Genomic DNA, 19150 nt, shown 5'->3' with positions numbered 1-19150 from the left:
CGGGCTGCGGAACCGGCCCCAGAAGGGGACGGTCCGGGCGAGTGTGGCAGCTCCTGCGCTAGTATGGGCACCCTCTATTATAGCACTACTGATCCTGGTCATTAGAGCTGCCAGGGATAGCGTCAGGAGCTGGTAGGAGTCAAAGCCCCTCATATTTGAGACATCGTGTCCCATATACTCGTGCAACAACCCCACCGCCCGCGCACGCACCGCGAGAGCGAAACCAATCCAAGCGACCGCCGTGCCGCTGGCGGCGACCGCGCACCCCACCGGGCCTCTCCACCGTGTCTATCTCCCACTGGCGCGTCCATTCGTCGCGCTGGCCGCCTGCCGCAATGAGGGAGCAGGTAGCAGGGTCTGCGGCGCGGGGCGGCGGATGCTCTCGCGGCCTGCGGCGCCTAGATTCAACCTCGACGACTGTGAGTGGCTCTCACGCTGCCTCTCTTAGAGGTCGGTGGCGCGCCCCAGCTGCGCAGCCAGGCTGGCCATCCGCGCTTGAGCCACCGCAGGAGCGCGCCGTCAGCCTGTTCGCACCACAGCGGTGTGAACAGCTGCTTCACAGCCGTGGCTCACCGGCGTGCCCGCCCCCCTCTCCGCCTCCGCGTCCGACGCGCCGGTGGTGGCCGAGGTGAGGTCAGACTCACATCCCTTCTCGCCGACTCGCGCCGACTCGGGCGGCGGCGGCGTTGGCGGCGGAGGGGGCGCTCCACCCGCCGAGGAGCGCCAGTTCAGCTCCGACGTCTCGATCGCCACGCTGCTGCCTCGGGACGACGCCGCAGACGTCCTCGCCGAGTCGGCGGGCAGAGCGGCGGCGGCGGAGTGGGCGGCGAGCTGGGCTCTGGACTCGTCGACCTGCTGCCGGAGGATGGGCATCGCGCGCTGCAGGAAGGCGACATGCAGCCGCGCGGTGCGGCCCTCTGCTGCGCCCTCGGCAGGCAGATCGTCGAGGCAGGCCTCGACGACGGAGGCGAGGGCCGCGACGCAGCCGATCATCTGAGCCTGGCCCTGCCGCAAGCGGGCGTTCTCCGCACGCAGGCGCTCCAGTTCCATCCGAGAAGAGACGGACTGTCGGCCGCCGTGACTGGGTTTTGGTCTCTTTTTTTTATTTTTTTTTTTGAGAGCGCCTTCGTTGTTAATAGTACAAACCCAATGGTCCTCTGCGAGCGGTCCTTCGTTGCAGTCGCACACACGCACACGCCACGCCGCACCGCGCGCCCGCCCACCGCCCCGCCCAGGCGGGAAAGAGGTGGGGAGATGGGACAGCGAAGGAGGAGCACGAGCACGTATGGGAGGGTTCAGTAATGCGCCACGCTGCCCGGCGTCTCTCACTTTCCGGGACAGCCCCGCCCTTGTGAGGCAGGAAAGTGACGGCTACCCCGTACGCGCCTGCCGCTCTACTCGTCGCCGACCGCCCATTCTCCCCTCCTCGTTCCCCCCTCGAATGCTCCGGACCCCGACAAGCCGCCCGACGTTGGGCCTCTGCCCCGCACGCCCCCGCCCCTCTGCCCCTCACACACACCCCGGCCCGACATGCACATACATGGTCATGCTGGAGACGTCGGAAAATGACAAGTGTCTTAGCAATGGGCAAGATGTCGACACGGAATGTCCAACAACAATGGTTCAGAACTTCCTGAAGGCAGGAGATCCGGATTACGCTTGCCCGCCGGTGCTCCAGCCGTACCACATGGAATGCAGGAATGAGGGACCGATGCTTTATTTCGATATCAACCAGTTCAAGCGTGGCAAGAACTACCTCCTCCTCGTCTTCACCGGCGCCACGAGCCGTGCAATTTCCGGCGCCCCTGACATAGTCAAAGTGACGGGGACCATAATGAAGCCTTACTCTCCGATGCCTCCCGGGACGCCTCCCGGGACGCAAAACCCGTTCCCGCCACCGCCCTCGCCTCCGCTCCCTACTCCGCCTCCGCCGTCTCCCCCGCCGCCGGTGCCGCCGCCGCCCTCGCCGCCGCCCTCGCCGCCGCCCTCGCCGCCTGCGAACGTGCCCTCGCCGTCGCCGTCGTCGCCAGCACCGATCAGCCTGCTCGAATCTCCGTCCCCGCCGCCGCCCTCGCCCCCACCCCCGGCTCCGCCTCCGCCGTCTCCCCCGCCTCCGGTGCCGCCGCCGCCATCGCCCCCACCCCCGCCTCCGCCGTCTCCCCCACCCCCGAAGGACGGCCAATCGCCGCCGCCGCCGCCGCCGCCGCCGCCGTCGCCGCCACCGCCGCCGTCGCCGCCGCCGCCGCCGCCGCCACCGCCTTCACCGCCTCCGGCCGGAGGGATCGGCGACCCGCACCTGCACTTTGCGCACGGCGGCCGCGCAGACTTCCGCGGCCGCGCCGGCGCGTACTACTCCTTCCTGTCGGCGCCCGGCCTGGCGCTCAACGTCAAGATGGAGGAGGCGCTCTACAAGCTCCACGGCGGCAGGCTGACGGTGAACGGCACCTTCATCACGGAGGCGCTCCGCCATCGTCGCAGCCAGCCCGCGCCACAGCTCCTGCCGCAGGCGTCACTCGCGACGGCTGTAGGTTCATCTCGCCGCCCTGGTGGGCGCATGCCCTGCCGGCGCGCCCGTCGAGAAGTGCGTCGGCACAAAGCGCAAGTGGGCCAACGTCTCGTTTTGGGTGCGAGCGAGAGCCGCGGCGAAGCGGGCCGCGCTCTGCCATCTCCCACTACCTCTCCCGCCGCCTCGCATGCACGCTTGAGCGCCAGCCTCCCTTCCCACGCACAGGCCGCGGAGCTCAACGTTGCCAACTGGGGCTGGCGCATCCTCAACGGCGGCCGCCGTGCCACGCATCCGGGGGTCGGAGCAGCCTGCGCGACCGCGGCACCTGGCTGGGAATAGGCACCTGCGGCGGCCACCCGTTCAAGCTTGGCAAGGGGGGATACCGCACGTGAGACCGGCCGCACGCGGCGCGGGCGAGCTTCCGAGGGCGCGCTGACTTGCGCCGGACACGGCCCGGCCGCAGGTGCGAGGACTTGGCGATGGAGGTGGACATGGCTAGCGCGTCCTTCTCGCTCGGCAACTGGTCCGTCTCCGTGCGCGGCAACCACGTCTACGATCGCGTCGCCGGGCCAGAGCACCGGCTGGACGTGACGATTCACGCGGCGGGCGACGTGGCGGCGCGACATCTCCCGCATGGCCTCGTGGGGCAGTCCTTTTCGTCGGCGACGCCGCGCGCGGGCGCGATCGACGCCTACCCAGACGCGGGGCGCTTTACGACTACCGCGATGGCAGAGGGCGCGAACCGACGGCGAGAGCGAGGGGAGGGCTGTGGCCGCCCCGACCTCACACAGCGAGCGGTGAGAGTAGGCGCCATCGACGGCGAGCCCGCCCAATACGAGGTGCCGACGGCCCACGCGACGAGCTTTACCTTTTCGCGCTTCGCCAGCGACGAGGCGACGAGGCTCGACCCGGCGCTGGTGGCGGCCGCCGACGCGTCCGCGCGCTCCGAGGAGGCGGCGGCGGAGGCAGCTTAGCTGGGCGTTGGTCCCCGCTCACTGGTCAGCGTTACGTGTTGAACGGCGACGGCCCTGTTGTTTCCATGTGTGTAGCCGAATGGTATGGCAAGGTAAGAGGGTAAGCAGCTCACTAAGCAGCTCACAAAATGATGTAGTGGCAAAGAGTGAGAGCAGAGAGGGGTTGTACGAGAAGGAAGCTGAGGGGTGGCCCGTCTACCGTCTACCGGGGTAGACAACGTAGACTGGGGTAAGGTAAGGTAAGGTAAGGTAAATTTCTCCACACACACAAAGTGGTGGGGCAAGGGGGGGCGACCCTCGCATCTCCACACCCGGACACGGGCAGGAGCCCCACGGCATTCAAAGTGCAAGCACTGGCCCGGTGCACGTGGGTGAGCAGCCTGCCCCTCCCTCCCGACAAACCAACTCCCGCACACACACAATCGCACTCTGGCCATCGAATGACTCCGAATGACTCACTGTGTGTGCTAAGACAAAATCTCCGCAGACAGCCAAAACGGGCCGTGCCGCGTTTGTGGTGTCCTCTCAAGCACTAGCATGGGAGGCAGAGGGATGGGGGGAGGGGGGGGCAGAGGTAAGGTGGGGTGAGACTGGGGAGGAGCGACCTCAGAGGTCCTCCATGGGGGTGGGGCCCGGCCCGAAAAGGTCAAAGCCCTTGGTGCCGCCCGGTCCCGCCATCGCCGCCGACGCCGTCGCCCTCGTCCGCCTCGGAGGCGGGGGTCGTCGGGCGGGGCGCCTCGCCCGTCGCGAACCTACGCCGAACACGGCGTCGGCCGGCGCCGAGGCGCCGGCAGCCGTGATCAGGTCGCTGATCGGCGACCTTTCGGTCCCTGCAGGCCGCATCGATTTTGCCGCGCCGGGACGGCTCGTAGTCTAGAGCTCTCGTTGGCGAGCCAGTCCCGGGCGACCTTCGTCGCCACGGAGCCCAGAGGGACCGTGGCGTATACACCAGGTCGCCGAACCCGCTGCCCCCCTCGGGAGGCAGCGAGTACTCTAGCGTCTAGGCGACCTGAATATTGGACCCGCGTCTAGGTTCCCAAACACGGCCAAAAGAATTTTCTTGAGTCCCACGGAACCGTCTACAGCTCGCCGTTGACAGAGATGACAACCCTCAGAGAGAGTTACATTCTACATCATGGCTCCTCCAGAGTGATCGAGACGCGTGGCGCCCACGTCCGACTCCTCCTGCTCCTCCCCCCTCCGCCCCCCTCCTCCTCCTCCTCCTCGGAAGACGACGTGGACGAGTCATCCCCGACGAGTCGCAAGCTCGCATCGCCGCCAATTACGCGCATCGCACCCGCTGCCTCCGCACGGGACGCGGCATCGGATGGCAAAGCAGCGCCAGGAGCCGGCGCCGAGAGCGGCGGCGGAGCACTGCAAGCGGCCGCCGTCGTGCACGAGTGGGGCTGGCCACTCTGCGCAGCAGACGATGACGGAGGCTCGGCAGCCCGCGAGACCTGCAGGCCATGCAGCAGGAAACTGTCGAGCGAGAGAGCGGCGGGCACCTTCGACCTCCGCCGCGCCGTCTGTTGACCGGGGAGCGGCGACGCCGGCGGTGGCGAGGCGCGGTCGGAGCTAGTGGCGTTGTGGCCGAGCGCTGGCAACGCAATGCCGGACGCCGCGCGTGGCAAGTCGGAACGGCGCTGGCCGTGGCCGAGGAGGCGCCCCAGGGACGGCGACGGGGAGATCGCAACCTTGAAGGCGTCGCTGAGGAGATGACGCAACGTGCTCTCGCCCAGCTGCTGGCTGACGACGCGCAGCAGCACGCGGCAGAGCGCGAGCATCACCTCAGGCTCCGACCTCTCGAGCAAAGCGCGGCGCCGGTGTGGCAAGCGCAGCAAGCGGCAGAACGAGACCGATCGTGCGACAAGACGGAGAGGCGCCGCCTCCGCCGCCTCGCCGCCCGGCAAGGCCCCGAGCGAAAGGTCACCGAGAAAGACTCCTGGGCCTCGCACCTTGGCGAGCCGGCGTTGAGCCGCGCCGCCGCCGCCCCCGCCGTGGCCGCCGCCGCCCCCGCTGCCGCCTCCGGCACTCTCCCCACCGGCTTGGGTGCTCGCAAACAAGGCGACCCAGCCCGAGTCAAGAATGTAGAGGGCCTCTTCGTCGTCGCACCGGCTGCCGCTACCAGATATGTCGTGGTCGGGCGGCACCAGAGCGATGTCGAGGTGATCAAAGAGGCCTGCGCGCAAAGGTCCGCACCAAATCAGAGCGCCGCCGGTGCTGTGAACAAGCGTGCTGTGAACAAGCTTGCTGTGAACAAGCTAGCTGTGAACAAGCGGTGCTGTGAACAAGCTAGCTGTGAACAAGTTAGCTTTCAACTCAATTCCAGCCGGGGCGGGCCGGCGGGCGGCGCTGCCTGCCAGCTCGGGGGCGCGGTGGAGGTTCGTCATGCTCGCGCCGAAACGCGCGCGGAGCTGCTCCAGCAGCGCGGGCGCCAGTCTCGCTCGCGCCTCGTCCGGCGAGAAGTCCGCCCTGCCGCCGCCCCCCGCCTATAATCTCGGGTAATCTCGGGTAATCTCGGGTAATCTCGAGAAGTTGGCCCTGCCGCCGCCCCCCGCCGGCGGTGCGTACGGCGAACGCGGCGGCAGCGGCGAGCGGCGGTGCCGTTCGAGCAAGGCTGCCTCGACCCTCTCCAGCGCGAGGTCGAGGGTGGAGTAGGACTCGAACCGCTCAAACTCGGACCACCGGCCGGCCTCCCCTTCCGACAGGAGCGGGGCGTGCCGGCCGAGGGCGGCGAGGCAGGTCGAGTTGGCGCCTGCCACGAGCAGCCGCGCGGCGGGGCAGAGGCTCGCCGCCTCGAAGAGGGCGCTGACCGAAGTCGCGTCGACGGCAGGGCACTGCGCAAAGTCGAGGACGAGGTAGCCGAGCTCGAGCTGCTCACCGTCGTGGAGGCAGCCGCCGAGGCGGCGCAGGTGCTCGTCAACAACCTAGACACACGCGCGAGGGGAGTGTGAGGCACGATCCGCACACGAGCCGCTGGACTGCCGCTCCCCTCCTCCTCACCTCGACCAGCGACGCGCACGAGCCGAAGTAGAGCACGCCGAAGAGGTGCACGACCAGCGCCGACGCGCCGACGGCGTCGAGCAGCCGCGCGTCCTCCGCCGGCCTCGCCTACCCTCCGGGCCAGAACGAGCTGACGACGCCGGGATCGGACAGCCGTGCGCCCTCTCGGCCGACCGCGCCACGTTCGAGCGCTCGAGCGAGGAGGTCGCGGTTTGCAGCACGCCGGAGTGCGCAGAGTACTCGAGCACGAAGAGAGCGGCGGTGAGGAGGACCCCGAGGAGCACCGCCGGCGCCATGCCAACGGACGCCGTGGTGGCGACATGCAGCAGCACGAGGGAGAAGTGGGTCGGCGGGAGGCGCACCTACCAGTCGTGAAAACAAGAGTGGTGAGATTGATCAGGGCTGGGGGGGGGGGGAGGGGGGGAGGGGAGGGCGCCCCGGGGACCCCGGGGGGGGGGGGGGGCCGGGGACCCAGCAGTGGGGGTTGGGCCTCGGAGAACCTCGGCGCATCTCGGACACTCTCGGCTCGTCTCGCGCCCAAGCGTCGGAGAGAGTGTCGGCGAGGAGGTCGAGGCCGTTGTGCGCGACGATGGCGGCGAGGGCGACGGCGGGGAGGGCGGTGACGGGCCGCAGACCCGAGGCGAGCAGCAGGAGCGGCAGGAACGCGCACGCGGCGGGGAGGTGCAGGCTGCGCGTGGCGCCGAGGGAGTGCGCGGTCGCCGTCACGGGGTAGTTTGGCGTCGCCGTCGCGCCAAAGGGCGACGCGAGGAGCTGCGCCACCCCCATCGCCTACCCCCTCGGGTGGCGTCGTCGCTCTCTCGGGCCCTCTCGAGCGAGGAGCGGCGCCGCCCCTCCACGCGCCCGCAGCTCCGTGTCGATGTCGAAGCGCCAGGAGAGGCGCCGCCTGAGAGAGAGGGAGAGAGAGCCGAGATGCGTGCGAGAGTTGCGTCCGACAGGCTCAGCGGCAGAGAATCAGGTGCGCTCGGCGCCGCATCGCGGAGTACGCCATCATCCGCCCGGCAACCTAATCTCGGGTCATCTCGGGTCATCTCGGGTCATCTCGGGTCATCTCGCGGCAGCCTGTGTGTGCACAAGGCGAGGCTGTGAATCGTGTACGGTCCCTTTGCACTCTCGCGTCCGCGGCAGCACACGAGCTACGACCGCGATGCGTCGGGGAGTGACACCGCAAACCATGAGACCGCCGACCGCATCGTAGACGACCGCATCGTGTGGAGCGGGACGGCGCGGGCTCGCCATCTAAGGCGCGGCACCATGGGGAGGGCCGCCACCGCAGCTGTCACCGCCCCGTCCCGCGCAGCCGACGCCAGGCGGACATCGCCGAGCGAGAGGGCGGCCGGCAGCGAGGAGAGCCGAAAGGCGGGCACGTCGAGGGCCCACCCGTCCACGTCGACCGAGGCGAGGGGGAGGAGGAGGAGCACGGCAGCAGCGAGAGCGGCGGTCGCGGGCACGAGGGCCACACGCGCTGAGCCGATGAGCCTGCGCCCGGCGACAGTGAGCAAGACGCCGAGCGCGGTGCCTAGTCTGGGGCGGTCTCGGCTGGCCTCGGCTGACCTCGGCTGATGTGGAGCCAGGCGACTGGCGCAAGCGCCGAGGGCGAGCTGAGCCCGTGCGGCGGCGGGCGCCCGCCAGACCGACAGCGGGTCGAGCAGCGAGCAGCCGACGACCTCATCTCGGGAGATCTCGTGGTTAGATGTGGTATGGGGTGCGTCAGCCACCCGTGCCCATGGACACGAGCCCATGGACACGAGCTGGCCAGCTCATGGGCGCCTCGACCCATACATCTTATCGGCCCAATCTCGCCCCAATCTCGCCCCAATCTCGTCCCAATCTCGTCCCAATCTCGTCCCAATCTCGTCCCAATCTCGTCCCAATCTCGTCCCAATCTCGGTGCCATCTCGGCCTTCGAGCTCGAGTCGACGAGGATGAGCCCGACAGAGGCCAAGTACCCGAGGGAGACCGGCTCGGGCAGATGTCGCACGATCCGCCCACCGCGCAGTGTCGCGCTGGCGAGGTAGACGGCGGCGGTGACGAGCTGGAAGGTGGCGAGAGAGACGAAAAGGTGGCCTGATACCGGGTTCTCGGGGTGATCTCGGGTGATCTGGAAGGTGGAGAGAGAGAGAGAAGAGAGAGAGAGAGAGAAGAGAGAGAGAGAGAGAGAGAGAGAGAGAGAGAGAGAGAGAGAGAGAGAGAGAGAAGAGAGAGCCAGGTGACCGAGAGGGCTCGGGCAGTCGGCGGCGAGCAGCCGCGCCGCGAGGGGAGAAAAGAGCGCGGCGGCGAACGAGTCGGCGCACGCGACCAGCGCAAGACGGCTGAGCCAGCACAGGAGGAGCTGAAGAGCGCACGAGGAGAGGAGGCACAGCGCCATCGCGACGGCTACCGCCTCACCAGGCAGCGGACCGGCCATGACTTTGGCGCAGGCGATGCTCTGCACGGCTGCGAGGCAGGCCGCCACGAGCGCGCCTCCGAGCCCGGCGAATCGCTGAGGTGGCTCGTTGGATGAAGTCGCGCCATCAATCTCGATCTTGCCGTCGCCGCTGTCGCTCCTCGCTCCAGGAGGCAGGAGCCGCTGGAAGAGCATACGCCGGAGGAAAACTCGGCGTAGATCTACGTTGCCGAGAAGCGATCAGAGGCGGCCGGCCCTCCCCGGAGGCAACGCGACCTTCCTGGCAGCTCCTTCCTGGCTGCTCGTTCTCAGCGCAGCGCTCTTGCATTCACACCCGCACAGCACCCTGAGGTATTTTTATGTTCCCCCACCCGGGTGGGGGAATTTTATATTTAGCAATATGAGCCGCCGTCCCCACTCGAACTCGAGTCCGCCGACCGCTATAGGTCGAGCGGGGAGAGAGGCGCTGCCTCCACGGCGGGGACGGAGGCGACACCTCCGTCCCCACCGCCATTGGTTCGAGCGGCAAGCCTTAGGTAGAGCGGGGACGGAGACGTGGAAAAGCGTGCTTGTGAGTGGAAGCCACAAGCGCGCTGGCTCCGGTCGTTTGTAAATGACGGTGTTTTTCTGTGTGTGTGTTTTCTTGAAGCCTTTCTTAAACTGGGTAACGAACCCCTGTCACTCCGTGAAGTGAACAGAAGAGAGGTGTGAACAGACTGGCGTGCTGATCGTGAAGAGGCGCCATGTCATCGGACACCGAGAGCACGGTCTGCGACCCGCGGTTAGAGGTCGCACCCGAGCCGCAAGTCCCCAAGGGGCCGGGCCAGATAAGGCGCGTGCCCCAGCTGTTCACAGCAACAGCACGGTCTACCCCTGTCGTCCCACCCCAAGTGCAGCAGCTTGGTAGCGGCGGATGGGACGCCAAGAAGAAGGCCGAGTGCCCCAAGTCGCCATTCCTTGGCCACAACTCGGCCTGGCTGAACGAGCTCGCCGACATCCCGATCGGATCGGCCCTGAGGTATTTTTATGTTCCCCCACCCGGGTGGGGGAATTTTATATTTAGCAATATGAGCCGCCGTCCCCACTCGAACTCGAGTCCGCCGACCGCTATAGGTCGAGCGGGGAGAGAGGCGCTGCCTCCACGGCGGGGACGGAGGCGACACCTCCGTCCCCACCGCCATTGGTTCGAGCGGCAAGCCTTAGGTAGAGCGGGGACGGAGACGTGGAAAAGCGTGCTTGTGAGTGGAAGCCACAAGCGCGCTGGCTCCGGTCGTTTGTAAATGACGGTGTTTTTCTGTGTGTGTGTTTTCTTGAAGCCTTTCTTAAACTGGGTAACGAACCCCTGTCACTCCGTGAAGTGAACAGAAGAGAGGTGTGAACAGACTGGCGTGCTGATCGTGAAGAGGCGCCATGTCATCGGACACCGAGAGCACGGTCTGCGACCCGCGGTTAGAGGTCGCACCCGAGCCGCAAGTCCCCAAGGGGCCGGGCCAGATAAGGCGCGTGCCCCAGCTGTTCACAGCAACAGCACGGTCTACCCCTGTCGTCCCACCCCAAGTGCAGCAGCCTGGCAGCTTCCTCAACTCGCGGGGCTGGACCCGGGCGAGTAGAGCCCCGCCCACCCAGGGTACCCTCTCCGAGGACCTGCCGAGGACCCATTGTGAATTTCGAAGACGACGACGGTGCTCTGCTCCGAGAGACCTCGGAGAGCGTGCCTAGGAGCATGCTAATCACCGACGTGGTGACGCCGGCGCTCGTGCTCGACCTGGCCCGAACGCAGCGCAATGCCGCGGCGATGGTGGCGGCGGTGGGGGGCAGAGCGGCTATTCGCACCCACGGAAAGGCTCTGAAGAGCAGCGCCCTCGCCCGCTACCTCGGGCTCAAGCATGTGTGCGCGCAGACTGTGGTCGAGGCGGAGTGCATGGTGCGAGGTGGCTGCACTGACGTGCTCCTCACCAACCAACTGGTTGGCAAGGACAAGCTGCACCGGCTCGCTCTACTGGCGGCGACGCCCTCGCTCAGGTTGGGTGTCCTTGTAGACTCCCGCTGCCAGATCGAGGCGCTCTCCGCGGCGGCGGAGACGAGAGGGGTGGAGATCGACGCCTACGTCGAGGTGGACGCCGGCCAGAACCGCTGCGGCGTATCTGCGCCCGAGGCGGCCCTCGCTCTCGCGTCGGCAATCAGCGCGTCTGGCCGGCTTCGGTTCGGAGGGCTGCACTGCTACCACGGAGGGATCCAGCATGTGCGCTCGGCGGAGGAGAGGCGGCGGCGAGTCCTCGAGGGGCCGGTGGCGCGCGCCGCCGCCGCCGCCGCCCTCCTGAGGCGCGGAGGCTGTATCAGTGCGCTTCCTTCCCAGCCCCTCGGCCTCCGACCGCACCGAAGGCAACACTGAGGAGGTCCTCGTGGTAGAACTCAAACCACTGCTGCGTTGAAGTTGACCGTTCCGCCTCCCTCCCGGAGGCGCCACTCGATCGACGTGCCTTGCGTCACCGGAGGAGGCACCGGCACCTTCCCGTACGAGCTCGAGGGAGGCGTCCACACCGAGCTGCAGCCTGGCGCTAGACTAGCCGAGATGCCGCCGAGATCTGCACAGCTCAGCTGGAGATCGGCTGATACATATGCAGAGATCCACCGAGGTCCGCGCAGCTCGTCTAGACAAGTCCGAGACAAGTCCGAGACACGTCCGAGACACGTCCCCCCGCAGGCTCGTATCTCTTCATGGACGGTGACTATGGCCAGAACGAGCCCTTCCCGCCCGCCGCCCGCGGCGCCGCCTTCGCGCAGAGCCTCTTCGTGCAGACGGCGGTGATCTCCGCTAATGACGCCGCCGGCCGCCGCCGGGTCGGCGCCACGCACCTCCTCCGGGCCGGGCCGTCTCTGGACCGTGCATGGAGCTCCCTCTAGGCCGCCGCGTTGTCGACGCCGGCACCAAGGCGATCGACTTGCTGTCGGGTGCCCCGTCTGTCGTCGGCCACCCGCCCGGCTTGGGGTGAGGGAGTGGTGAGACGGGAGCTCGCCACGCGCCCGGCTGTGAGCAGGCCCGGCCGCCCCCGCCTCGCGTCATCGTCGTGGATGGACATGTCATGGACGTGTCATCGCTGTGAGCAGGCCACCCAAACCTCGAGTACCGCGCCGGAGGGGACGAGCACGGCATCTTGCATGGCGTGGCGGCAGGCGGCCCGAGGGTCCGGTGCTGCCGGCACGCGACACGTCCACGACATGTCCACGTCACGCGCAGGCGCTTTGCCGGTCGGGTCGGTGCTGCGGCTCGTCCCGTCCCACTGCGACCCGACGGTGAACTTGCACGCTGAGTTCGTCGGCTACGAGGGCCGCCGCAACAGCGCTACACGTCCTAGACACGAGATACGTCCGAGATTTGAGCGAGGTCCCACCTGAGGGATAGGCGAAGCCGTGCGGCAGCGCTTCCCGATCGACGCGCGCGCCTCCTGGTGAGTCATAAGTGAAAATTAATGTCCGGACACTTCGCTAGAGAGGTGGGTACAAAGGAGCGGGCCCCCGCCCATGCGGTTCTTGTGTAGAGCTAAGGTGGGAGTGGTCGGCAACGGGGTCGTCCTTGCGACAGGGATAGCACTAGCTCCGTCCTCCACGTTGTCCCTCGGGTCCCTGCTGCTACTCCTCCTAAATAAATAAATAAAACGGACAGTATTCTCGTTTTTGATCAACCCCGCGATGCTCGAATGCGCCACGCATCGGTGTCGCCCCTCATCGCAAACCCTGTCAGCAGTCTTCCACCTGCGTGCGGGCATGTTCGTAAGCACCTCTCCCCTTTCTCCTACGCATTAATTAATTAAGCTAAAAGTACACCGACTGAAAAAAGTGGTGGCGAGTGCCCACAACCCGTACGAACGAACGAAGGCCAATTTGCTTCCCCAAGAAAGAAACACGCCAACCAGCGCAGGCACGAATGCACGTAATTCATTTCGAGGGGTCCCGTACCACGCGGAATCGACCCTATCCAGTGCTCAATTCATTTTGCTTCAATGAAACAACTCTTGAAAGCCCCCCTTCTGTTTAGCGGCGAGGCGACGAGGCTCGACCCGGCGCTGGTGGCGGCCGCCGACGCGTCCGCGCGCTCCGAGGAGGAAAAGGCAGTCGCATAGCCGCGCTCGTCTGCGCGCAAAAGCTCGAGTCGTTCAGGTTACAAAGCGAATCAGGCCGCTAGGTTTTGTGCTCTTAGTGCGAGTGTGGCCGTACGTATGCGGACGGCGCTCTCTATCTCTCTTTTTATATGTGGTACGTAACCACGTCGCGAGCACGCTTGAGCCTGGGAGCTGGGTGGCTGTGCCCTGTGCGGTCGGGGGGGCGGGCGGCGCGCCGGGACGGCTTGCACACATATTCATATAGGGTTGTTGCACGAGTATATGGGCCACGATGTCTCAAATATGAGGGGTTTTGACTCCTACCGGCTCCTGACGCTATCCCTGGCAGCTCTAATGACCAGGATCAGTAGTGTTGCTGTGATAGAGGGGGTGCCCATACTAGCGCAGGAGCTGCCACACTCGCCCGGACCGTCCCCTTCTGGGGCCGGTTCCGCAGCCCGCGAGAGCCGACAGCGGGGCCGTGCCGCGGGTGCCTACAGTGCCACAAACACTGCGCCGTCCCGCCATCACCTACAGGCTGTCTTGTGTGATGGTTGGGATGTCCAAACGCCACCAACTTGGCTCTTGCGACCTCAAACCCGCGAGCTGTATGGGTGGTCCTGACGTCGACAGACGCCCGATGACCACGGTGAAGCTGAGCCGGAACGAGTCGACAAGTCTCGTCTGAGCCCGTGGTGGTCGCCAGCTGAGTCGCTGTGCACGGGCCGGTACCTCAGGCGTCACCTCCGCAGCCTCAGGTCTCACACTCCACCACCTCCGCCAGGACGCCTTCGGTGGCACGCTCGGCGGCGAGTTTGTGGCAGCTCCATCTCGAACTGGTTGGGTAGTAGTCTAAGTTCTGAGCCTCGAGGCTGGACGGGTCTAAGTGTGGCTAGCCACGCTGGAGTGCTTGCGCGGTCTAAGATCAGCGGGAGCCTCTTACATCGGCTAAGTCGGCCGTGGCACGGCCTGGGGCCAGGAGGCTCCCACCGTGATCAACGTACAACGATACGGCGCAGCCCCCAAATTTTCTTCGCCTGCGGCGGGCGATCGATCCTCTTCATGCTTAGCAATCGCCGCTTCAGCATCCTCCTCTTTCGACTTTCGACGTTGCTGCTCCTTCATTCTTGAGCGACGTCTAGCCAAACAGTTCTCACATGACACGAAGCTCCTCAAGCTTAATCAAATGCGTGACGGTGAAGGCGTGAAGCCTGTGTGTGCTGGTCCTCTTTGAACGATCCGCGCGTGAGGTAGCATAGGGCCTTGTTGGCAGCAGCCAGCTTGTTGCTCTGCTTCGTTGCGATGAGCTGATTGGGATCGCAGAAGTGCATGCCAAGCACCGCCACGATCTTGAAGCAGAACACATCGCAACCGCATCGTCCGCACTGCCATCGGCATGCCGCGCCCGCCGCTTCGCCGCAGCCGCCTTAAGGCACGCATAGCGGCAGCACATGGTGGGGGGGGTACTTGAGCAGGCGTTGCGCGCCGCAAGTAGCGCACTGGCCCTGGGAGAAGGCGATATGGCGTCGTGCGCGGCATACGTTGGTCGGGACGCGTCCAGGTATTTCGGGTAAACCTGGAGGCTTTTCAGGTATACCCGGGTTTTGCCCGGAGTTGGCCTTATGTCGTCTAAGTTCGTGGCCCCCGACCATACAGCGTCTAAGTCCGAGCCCGGCTCCGTGTGGGGGCTAAGTTGAGCGCTCGCTCGCTGCAGAGGCTAAGTGTAGAGCGACCCTCTAGCCCTACTACCCAACCATTCATCTCGAGTACGGCGTCGAGCCTGCTCACTCCTGTTGGATCTGTGCACTCCCTGGGTTGAGTTGAGGAAATCGGGGGACGCGACCCACTTCGCCACAGACGGTCCCGCGCCTCGCCGCTATGACGGCGACACGGCCGCAGCTCGTGTGCGTGTCGCCGTCTTTGTCCGGAGTGAAAAGTCCAACGCGCTCGTCGGTGACGGCTTCCCCCGATTTCGCCGCGCTCGGCGAACCTCGACAGCGCCTTCGGTGGCATGCAGCTCTTTGCGCCTGAAGCCTGGAGTGAAGCTCCCCTGCTGCTCACACGCTCTGCACAGTTGGCACAGCCTACTGTGCGGCTGCCACAGCTGTCACAGCGATGGGATCACCCTCACTGGCCCTCAGTCACTTGTGCTGCGGCTTGTGTGAGCGACACTGCTCGGCGACTGCCGGCACACTGTGAGACCATGGGTGTGAGGTTAAACCACGCTACCAGCGCTTGGTCACATCGGCCCTGAGGTCAGATCCGTCTCCTCTCGCTCTGTTCGTGATGACAAGACTAGTCTAAAGTACTGGCTGGAGCCGAGCAGGACGCAGGAGGGCCTGCGCCTGGCGCACAACCCCTGGTCAACTGAGGGTCCTTCCCCTTTACATACTCGCGCAACAACCCTATAGGGGCTCGGGAAGATGCCTAATTTTTATCCTCAAGCAAGCCAGAAAGCGCACACTCCGTCGAGCAGACATCAGTAGACAGTACGTGTCGAGGTTCAGGTTGCGGTGGATTGACTGTGTTACCGTTGCTGCCGCGCGGCGTCGCGCGTCAGTCGGCGGGCTCGGCGCGCAGCTGCCGGATCTCCTCCTCCATCTCGATCCTCCGCCTCGAGGCGGCGCGCAGCTCCTGGAGGGGAGAATCGGCGACTACTCATCAGCCAGTAGCCGCGCCGCTCCTGGCAGGGAAGCTGGTGGGGAAGAGAGCGACTCGGTCACTCCTCGGTCACTCCTCGGTCACTCCCCGGTCACTCGCTAGCCGCGCCGCTGCATGATGCGTGCCGTGTGTGGCTACCCCCACCCCGTCGCTCCTGCGTGATGCGCTCGTAGCACGCCTTCATCTCCGCCTCCTGCGGCTCCTACTCCACCACAACCACCTCCTAAGCAGCTGTCTCGCGGACCAGGACTCCCCCTCTCCGCGGCGCCGGCTCGAAGGTGCAGAACCACTTCGCGTGCCTAAACAAGAAAAGGCAAGAGGCATTCAGAAGGGAGGTTGGCAGAGGAGGCCGCTCCGCCACTCTGCCCGCTTGCTGCTTCGCCACCCCTTTTCGGGCGCATGCTTGTCCGCCTGTGGTGACACGAGGTGACCCGAGGTGACCCGAGATGGGACCGAAGTGACCCGAGAGGACCCGAGGTGACCCGAGAGGAGCCGAGAGTAGCCGAGAGGAGCCGAGAGGAGCCCGAGAGGAGCAGCCGAGAGTACCCGAGAGGACCCGAGAGGACCCAAGAGCACCCGCGAACTTGTCCGCCGTCAGCCTCGGCCAGCCTCGGCCAGCCTCGGATCTCGGCAAGACTGCTCCCGACTCCCTGCTGCCGACTGAATGCTGCCCAACTCTTGTCTGCTGGACTCAGCTACTCACTGCTACCGGACTCAGCTGCTACTGGAGGGCCTCACTGCTACTGGAGGGCCTCGGACAGCCTTGCGCGCAGCTCTGCCGACGGCTCCGCCCACACAATCTCGTCGTACCTGCTCACCACGCGTGACCACCCCTCAGACCTCCTCTCGCCAACACAAGTCTCTCGCCCGGCGAGGCCTCGGCTGTCTGCGTGTGCTCTCGGGGCTGCGCTTTTGCCCCCGGGGGCTGCGCTTTTGCGGGAAGAGCAGCCGTGCCCGGGGGGCTCTCGGCGGCGGTGATCGCGGCTCATCTCGGCTCATCTCGTTCCATCTCCGGCTCATCTCGGCTCATCTCGGCTCCTCTCGGCTGATCTCTCGCTTCTCCGCGACGACAGGTCGGTCGATGGAGAGCTCACGCGCCGGCGAGCCAGCAACCTGCTCACCGCTGGAGGTGTGAAGAGATGCGGGGGGGGGCGTAGCGAGGGGCGGTGCAACACAGCGAGGCTCGGCGAGGCGGGTGGGAGAGACGGGGCGAGAGGTGGAGCAAGCGCGGCGTGCTCTCTCCAGGCTCTCTCCTTGAGGATGCAGTAGCCGCCACCGCACTGGTTCGAGAGGCCGAAGGCCGAGCTGGTGTTGAGCGCAAAGTAGGGCGAGGTGAGGACGACCGCCTCGAGGCCGGCGGGCGGGCGGCGCAGAGTGGTGAGGTACCTACATGCGCATGCACAACATGTCTGCCGTCTCCCCCGTCGCTGTGCGGGTTGAAGCCGCGTCCCCTGTCGCTAGTCGCTTGGGCGTGCGTAGGGGTCCGATCTTGGAACTAACTCCTACTATGCTGAGACACCAACATCTGGTCGGGAGTTCGGAATGTTCAGAGCACCGCGCTGGACACAGTGACTACGGCGAACTACGGTCGAGCACAGCGGAGTGCGTGTCCTCTCGAGCGCTAGCTGGAATGCAAGAATACGTCTTCCGCGTCTAGAGCTGAGTCGCGTCGTCACGGCGAGGCCCTGCGTCGAGTTTGCCTATTATTATTATTATTATTATTATTATTATTTGTCACGGTGAGGCCCTGCGTCGAGTTTGCCTATCGGACGGTTCCGAGAAGCTGCTGAGGCAGGAGGCGCCGGGCAGGGAGACACACTGTGTGGCCCTGCGTCCGGGTCGCTCCCCCCCTCTGTCTCTGCGCGCTTTGCACTGTGTCTCAGCGAGCGGAAACTCCCGTCTCCCCCAGTCGCTGTGTGGATTGACGCCACACGTCCTCTGTCGCTAGTCGCTTGGGCGTGGGAGGCTAGGGGTCGGATCTTGGAATGCAGGCGTTGCGCTACTACTACTACTCGGGGTCGCCCAGAGCACGATGCGCGTGTAGCCGAGCTCGCCGAGCTTGTCGAGCCCTGGGGGGAGATAGAGGGGGAGGTATGGGGGGAGATATGGGGGAGGTGAACGAGGAGGTGCGCAGGGCGGTGCGACACAAACGGGCGCGAGGGGGTCAGGACGGCGGCGGTGGCGGCGGCGGTGGCGGCGGCGGCGGTGGCGGCGGCGGCGGCGGCGGTGGCGGTGGCGGTGGCGGTGGTGGTGGCGGTGGCGGCGGTGGTGGCGGTGGTGGCGGCGGTGGTGGTGGCGGTGGGGGAGGGCGGCGGTGAGGAGAGCGGCGGGGTGGCGACGGGGGGGCAGTGCGCGCTGCGGCGCCTGGGCCGATGCACTCCAGCCCAACCGGGCCGTCGAGCATGTTGTACAGCGGCGCGTGGCCCTCGTCCGCCGCGCGGCGGTAGGCGCGGCCTATGGGGAGATATGGGGAGATATGGGGGAGAGAGGGGGAGATCGTCCGCCGCGCGGCGGTAGGCGCGGCCGTACGCGCTCGGGTCAATCCCGCAGAGGTCGGCGCCAACCTCCTCGAGGAAGATGGAGCGCAGAGGCTCCATGTGGTCAGCATACCGGCCTGGCAGCAGAGCTCGCCCCGTTGGTGGGTATGAGAGGGAGAGAGGGAGGGGGAGCGGGGGCGGGGAAGGGGAGGGGGGTTGCTCGGGTGATGGGCGCGCGCGCTGCACGCACTGATCTCGCGGGCGGCTCTATGCGCAGGGAGGCGCCCACCGAACCCCGGCACCCACAGCACTGCGACCTCGCTCTTCCTCTCCTTTGGGTGCAGGAGGACTGCCAGGCCGTCGGCGGGCGCACAGAGCCGCGTGCCGAGCAGCCCGGATTTGGGGAGCGGCAGCGACGTCGTGGTGTAGCCGTGCTTTTCTTGCAGCTCGGCGTCCACGTCGCGCCGCTCTGGTCGTCCATCGGCGCCCGCTTTGAGGTTCGAGTTGACGTCGCCGTCGGGCGGGTGCTCGAGGTGCGAGCCGGGCAGCTTCTTGAGAGGAGGCGCGGCGAGCTCGTAGGTGGAGAGCTCAAACATCCTCTCCTCGACCGATTCAGCCTTCCGCCGGAAGCAGGCAAAGATATGCTGCTGCACTCGCACGCTGCTCTGGTCGTCCACCGGCTGGATGCTGCACGGAGATGCGTACGCGAGCGAAACCGCTGCCTTCTCGGCCGCCTTCTCCGCCTCGCGATCGCGGAGAGTTTTGATGTAGCTCGCCGTCGGACGCGGGTGTCCGGGCGGGGTGGACATGGCGGGGAGGCTCGTACAAGGGGAGAGTGGTGATTGCGCCCCTGGGAGTGGTGAAAGTTTGTCCGCCGTCTTTCGGCCGTGTTTTTCTTTTGGGGGTTGTGCCTCTACGCCGCGCTGCACTCGCACCCTCGACAGATCGATTCGTGCGCGCGTATGTGACCCGACTCCTCGCTCCTCGAGGTCCGCGACTCCGGCGAGAGAGGAGAGAAGAGAGAG

General features: G+C 66.3%; 3 protein-coding genes across 3 annotated transcripts; 1 reads left to right on the top strand and 2 right to left on the bottom strand.

Moving 5' to 3' along the window:
* Window positions 1–444: 444 nt before the first annotated feature.
* EMIHUDRAFT_220715 (hypothetical protein) lies at window positions 445–1050 on the bottom strand (the record flags this gene model as incomplete). The annotated part of the gene is made up of 2 exons (XM_005757015.1): window positions 445–468; window positions 574–1050. The coding sequence occupies 2 exons, from the start codon at window positions 1048–1050 to the stop codon at window positions 445–447; spliced, it is 501 nt and encodes a 166-aa protein (XP_005757072.1).
* Window positions 1051–7397: 6347 nt separating this feature from the next.
* Window positions 7398–10492, bottom strand: EMIHUDRAFT_360148 (hypothetical protein; the record flags this gene model as incomplete). The annotated part of the gene is made up of 3 exons (XM_005757014.1): window positions 10458–10492; window positions 8711–9184; window positions 7398–8563 (listed from the first exon to the last, which is right to left on the bottom strand). Coding segments are annotated over exons 2-3 (436 nt in total), but the record flags the coding sequence as incomplete, so codon positions are not given.
* Window positions 10493–10610: 118 nt separating this feature from the next.
* Window positions 10611–11991, top strand: EMIHUDRAFT_107562 (hypothetical protein; the record flags this gene model as incomplete). The annotated part of the gene is made up of 4 exons (XM_005757013.1): window positions 10611–11089; window positions 11348–11523; window positions 11592–11692; window positions 11926–11991. The coding sequence occupies 4 exons, from the start codon at window positions 10611–10613 to the stop codon at window positions 11989–11991; spliced, it is 822 nt and encodes a 273-aa protein (XP_005757070.1).
* Between the last annotated feature and the right edge of the window lie 7159 nt (window positions 11992–19150).

The sequence above is a fragment of the Emiliania huxleyi genome (assembly GCF_000372725.1).
Source record: "Emiliania huxleyi CCMP1516 unplaced genomic scaffold EMIHUscaffold_93, whole genome shotgun sequence".
In the NCBI taxonomy this organism is placed as follows: domain Eukaryota; phylum Haptophyta; order Isochrysidales; family Noelaerhabdaceae; genus Emiliania; species Emiliania huxleyi.
Note: the sequence above shows the minus strand (reverse complement) of the source record. Positions and strands in the feature narration are given on the sequence as shown.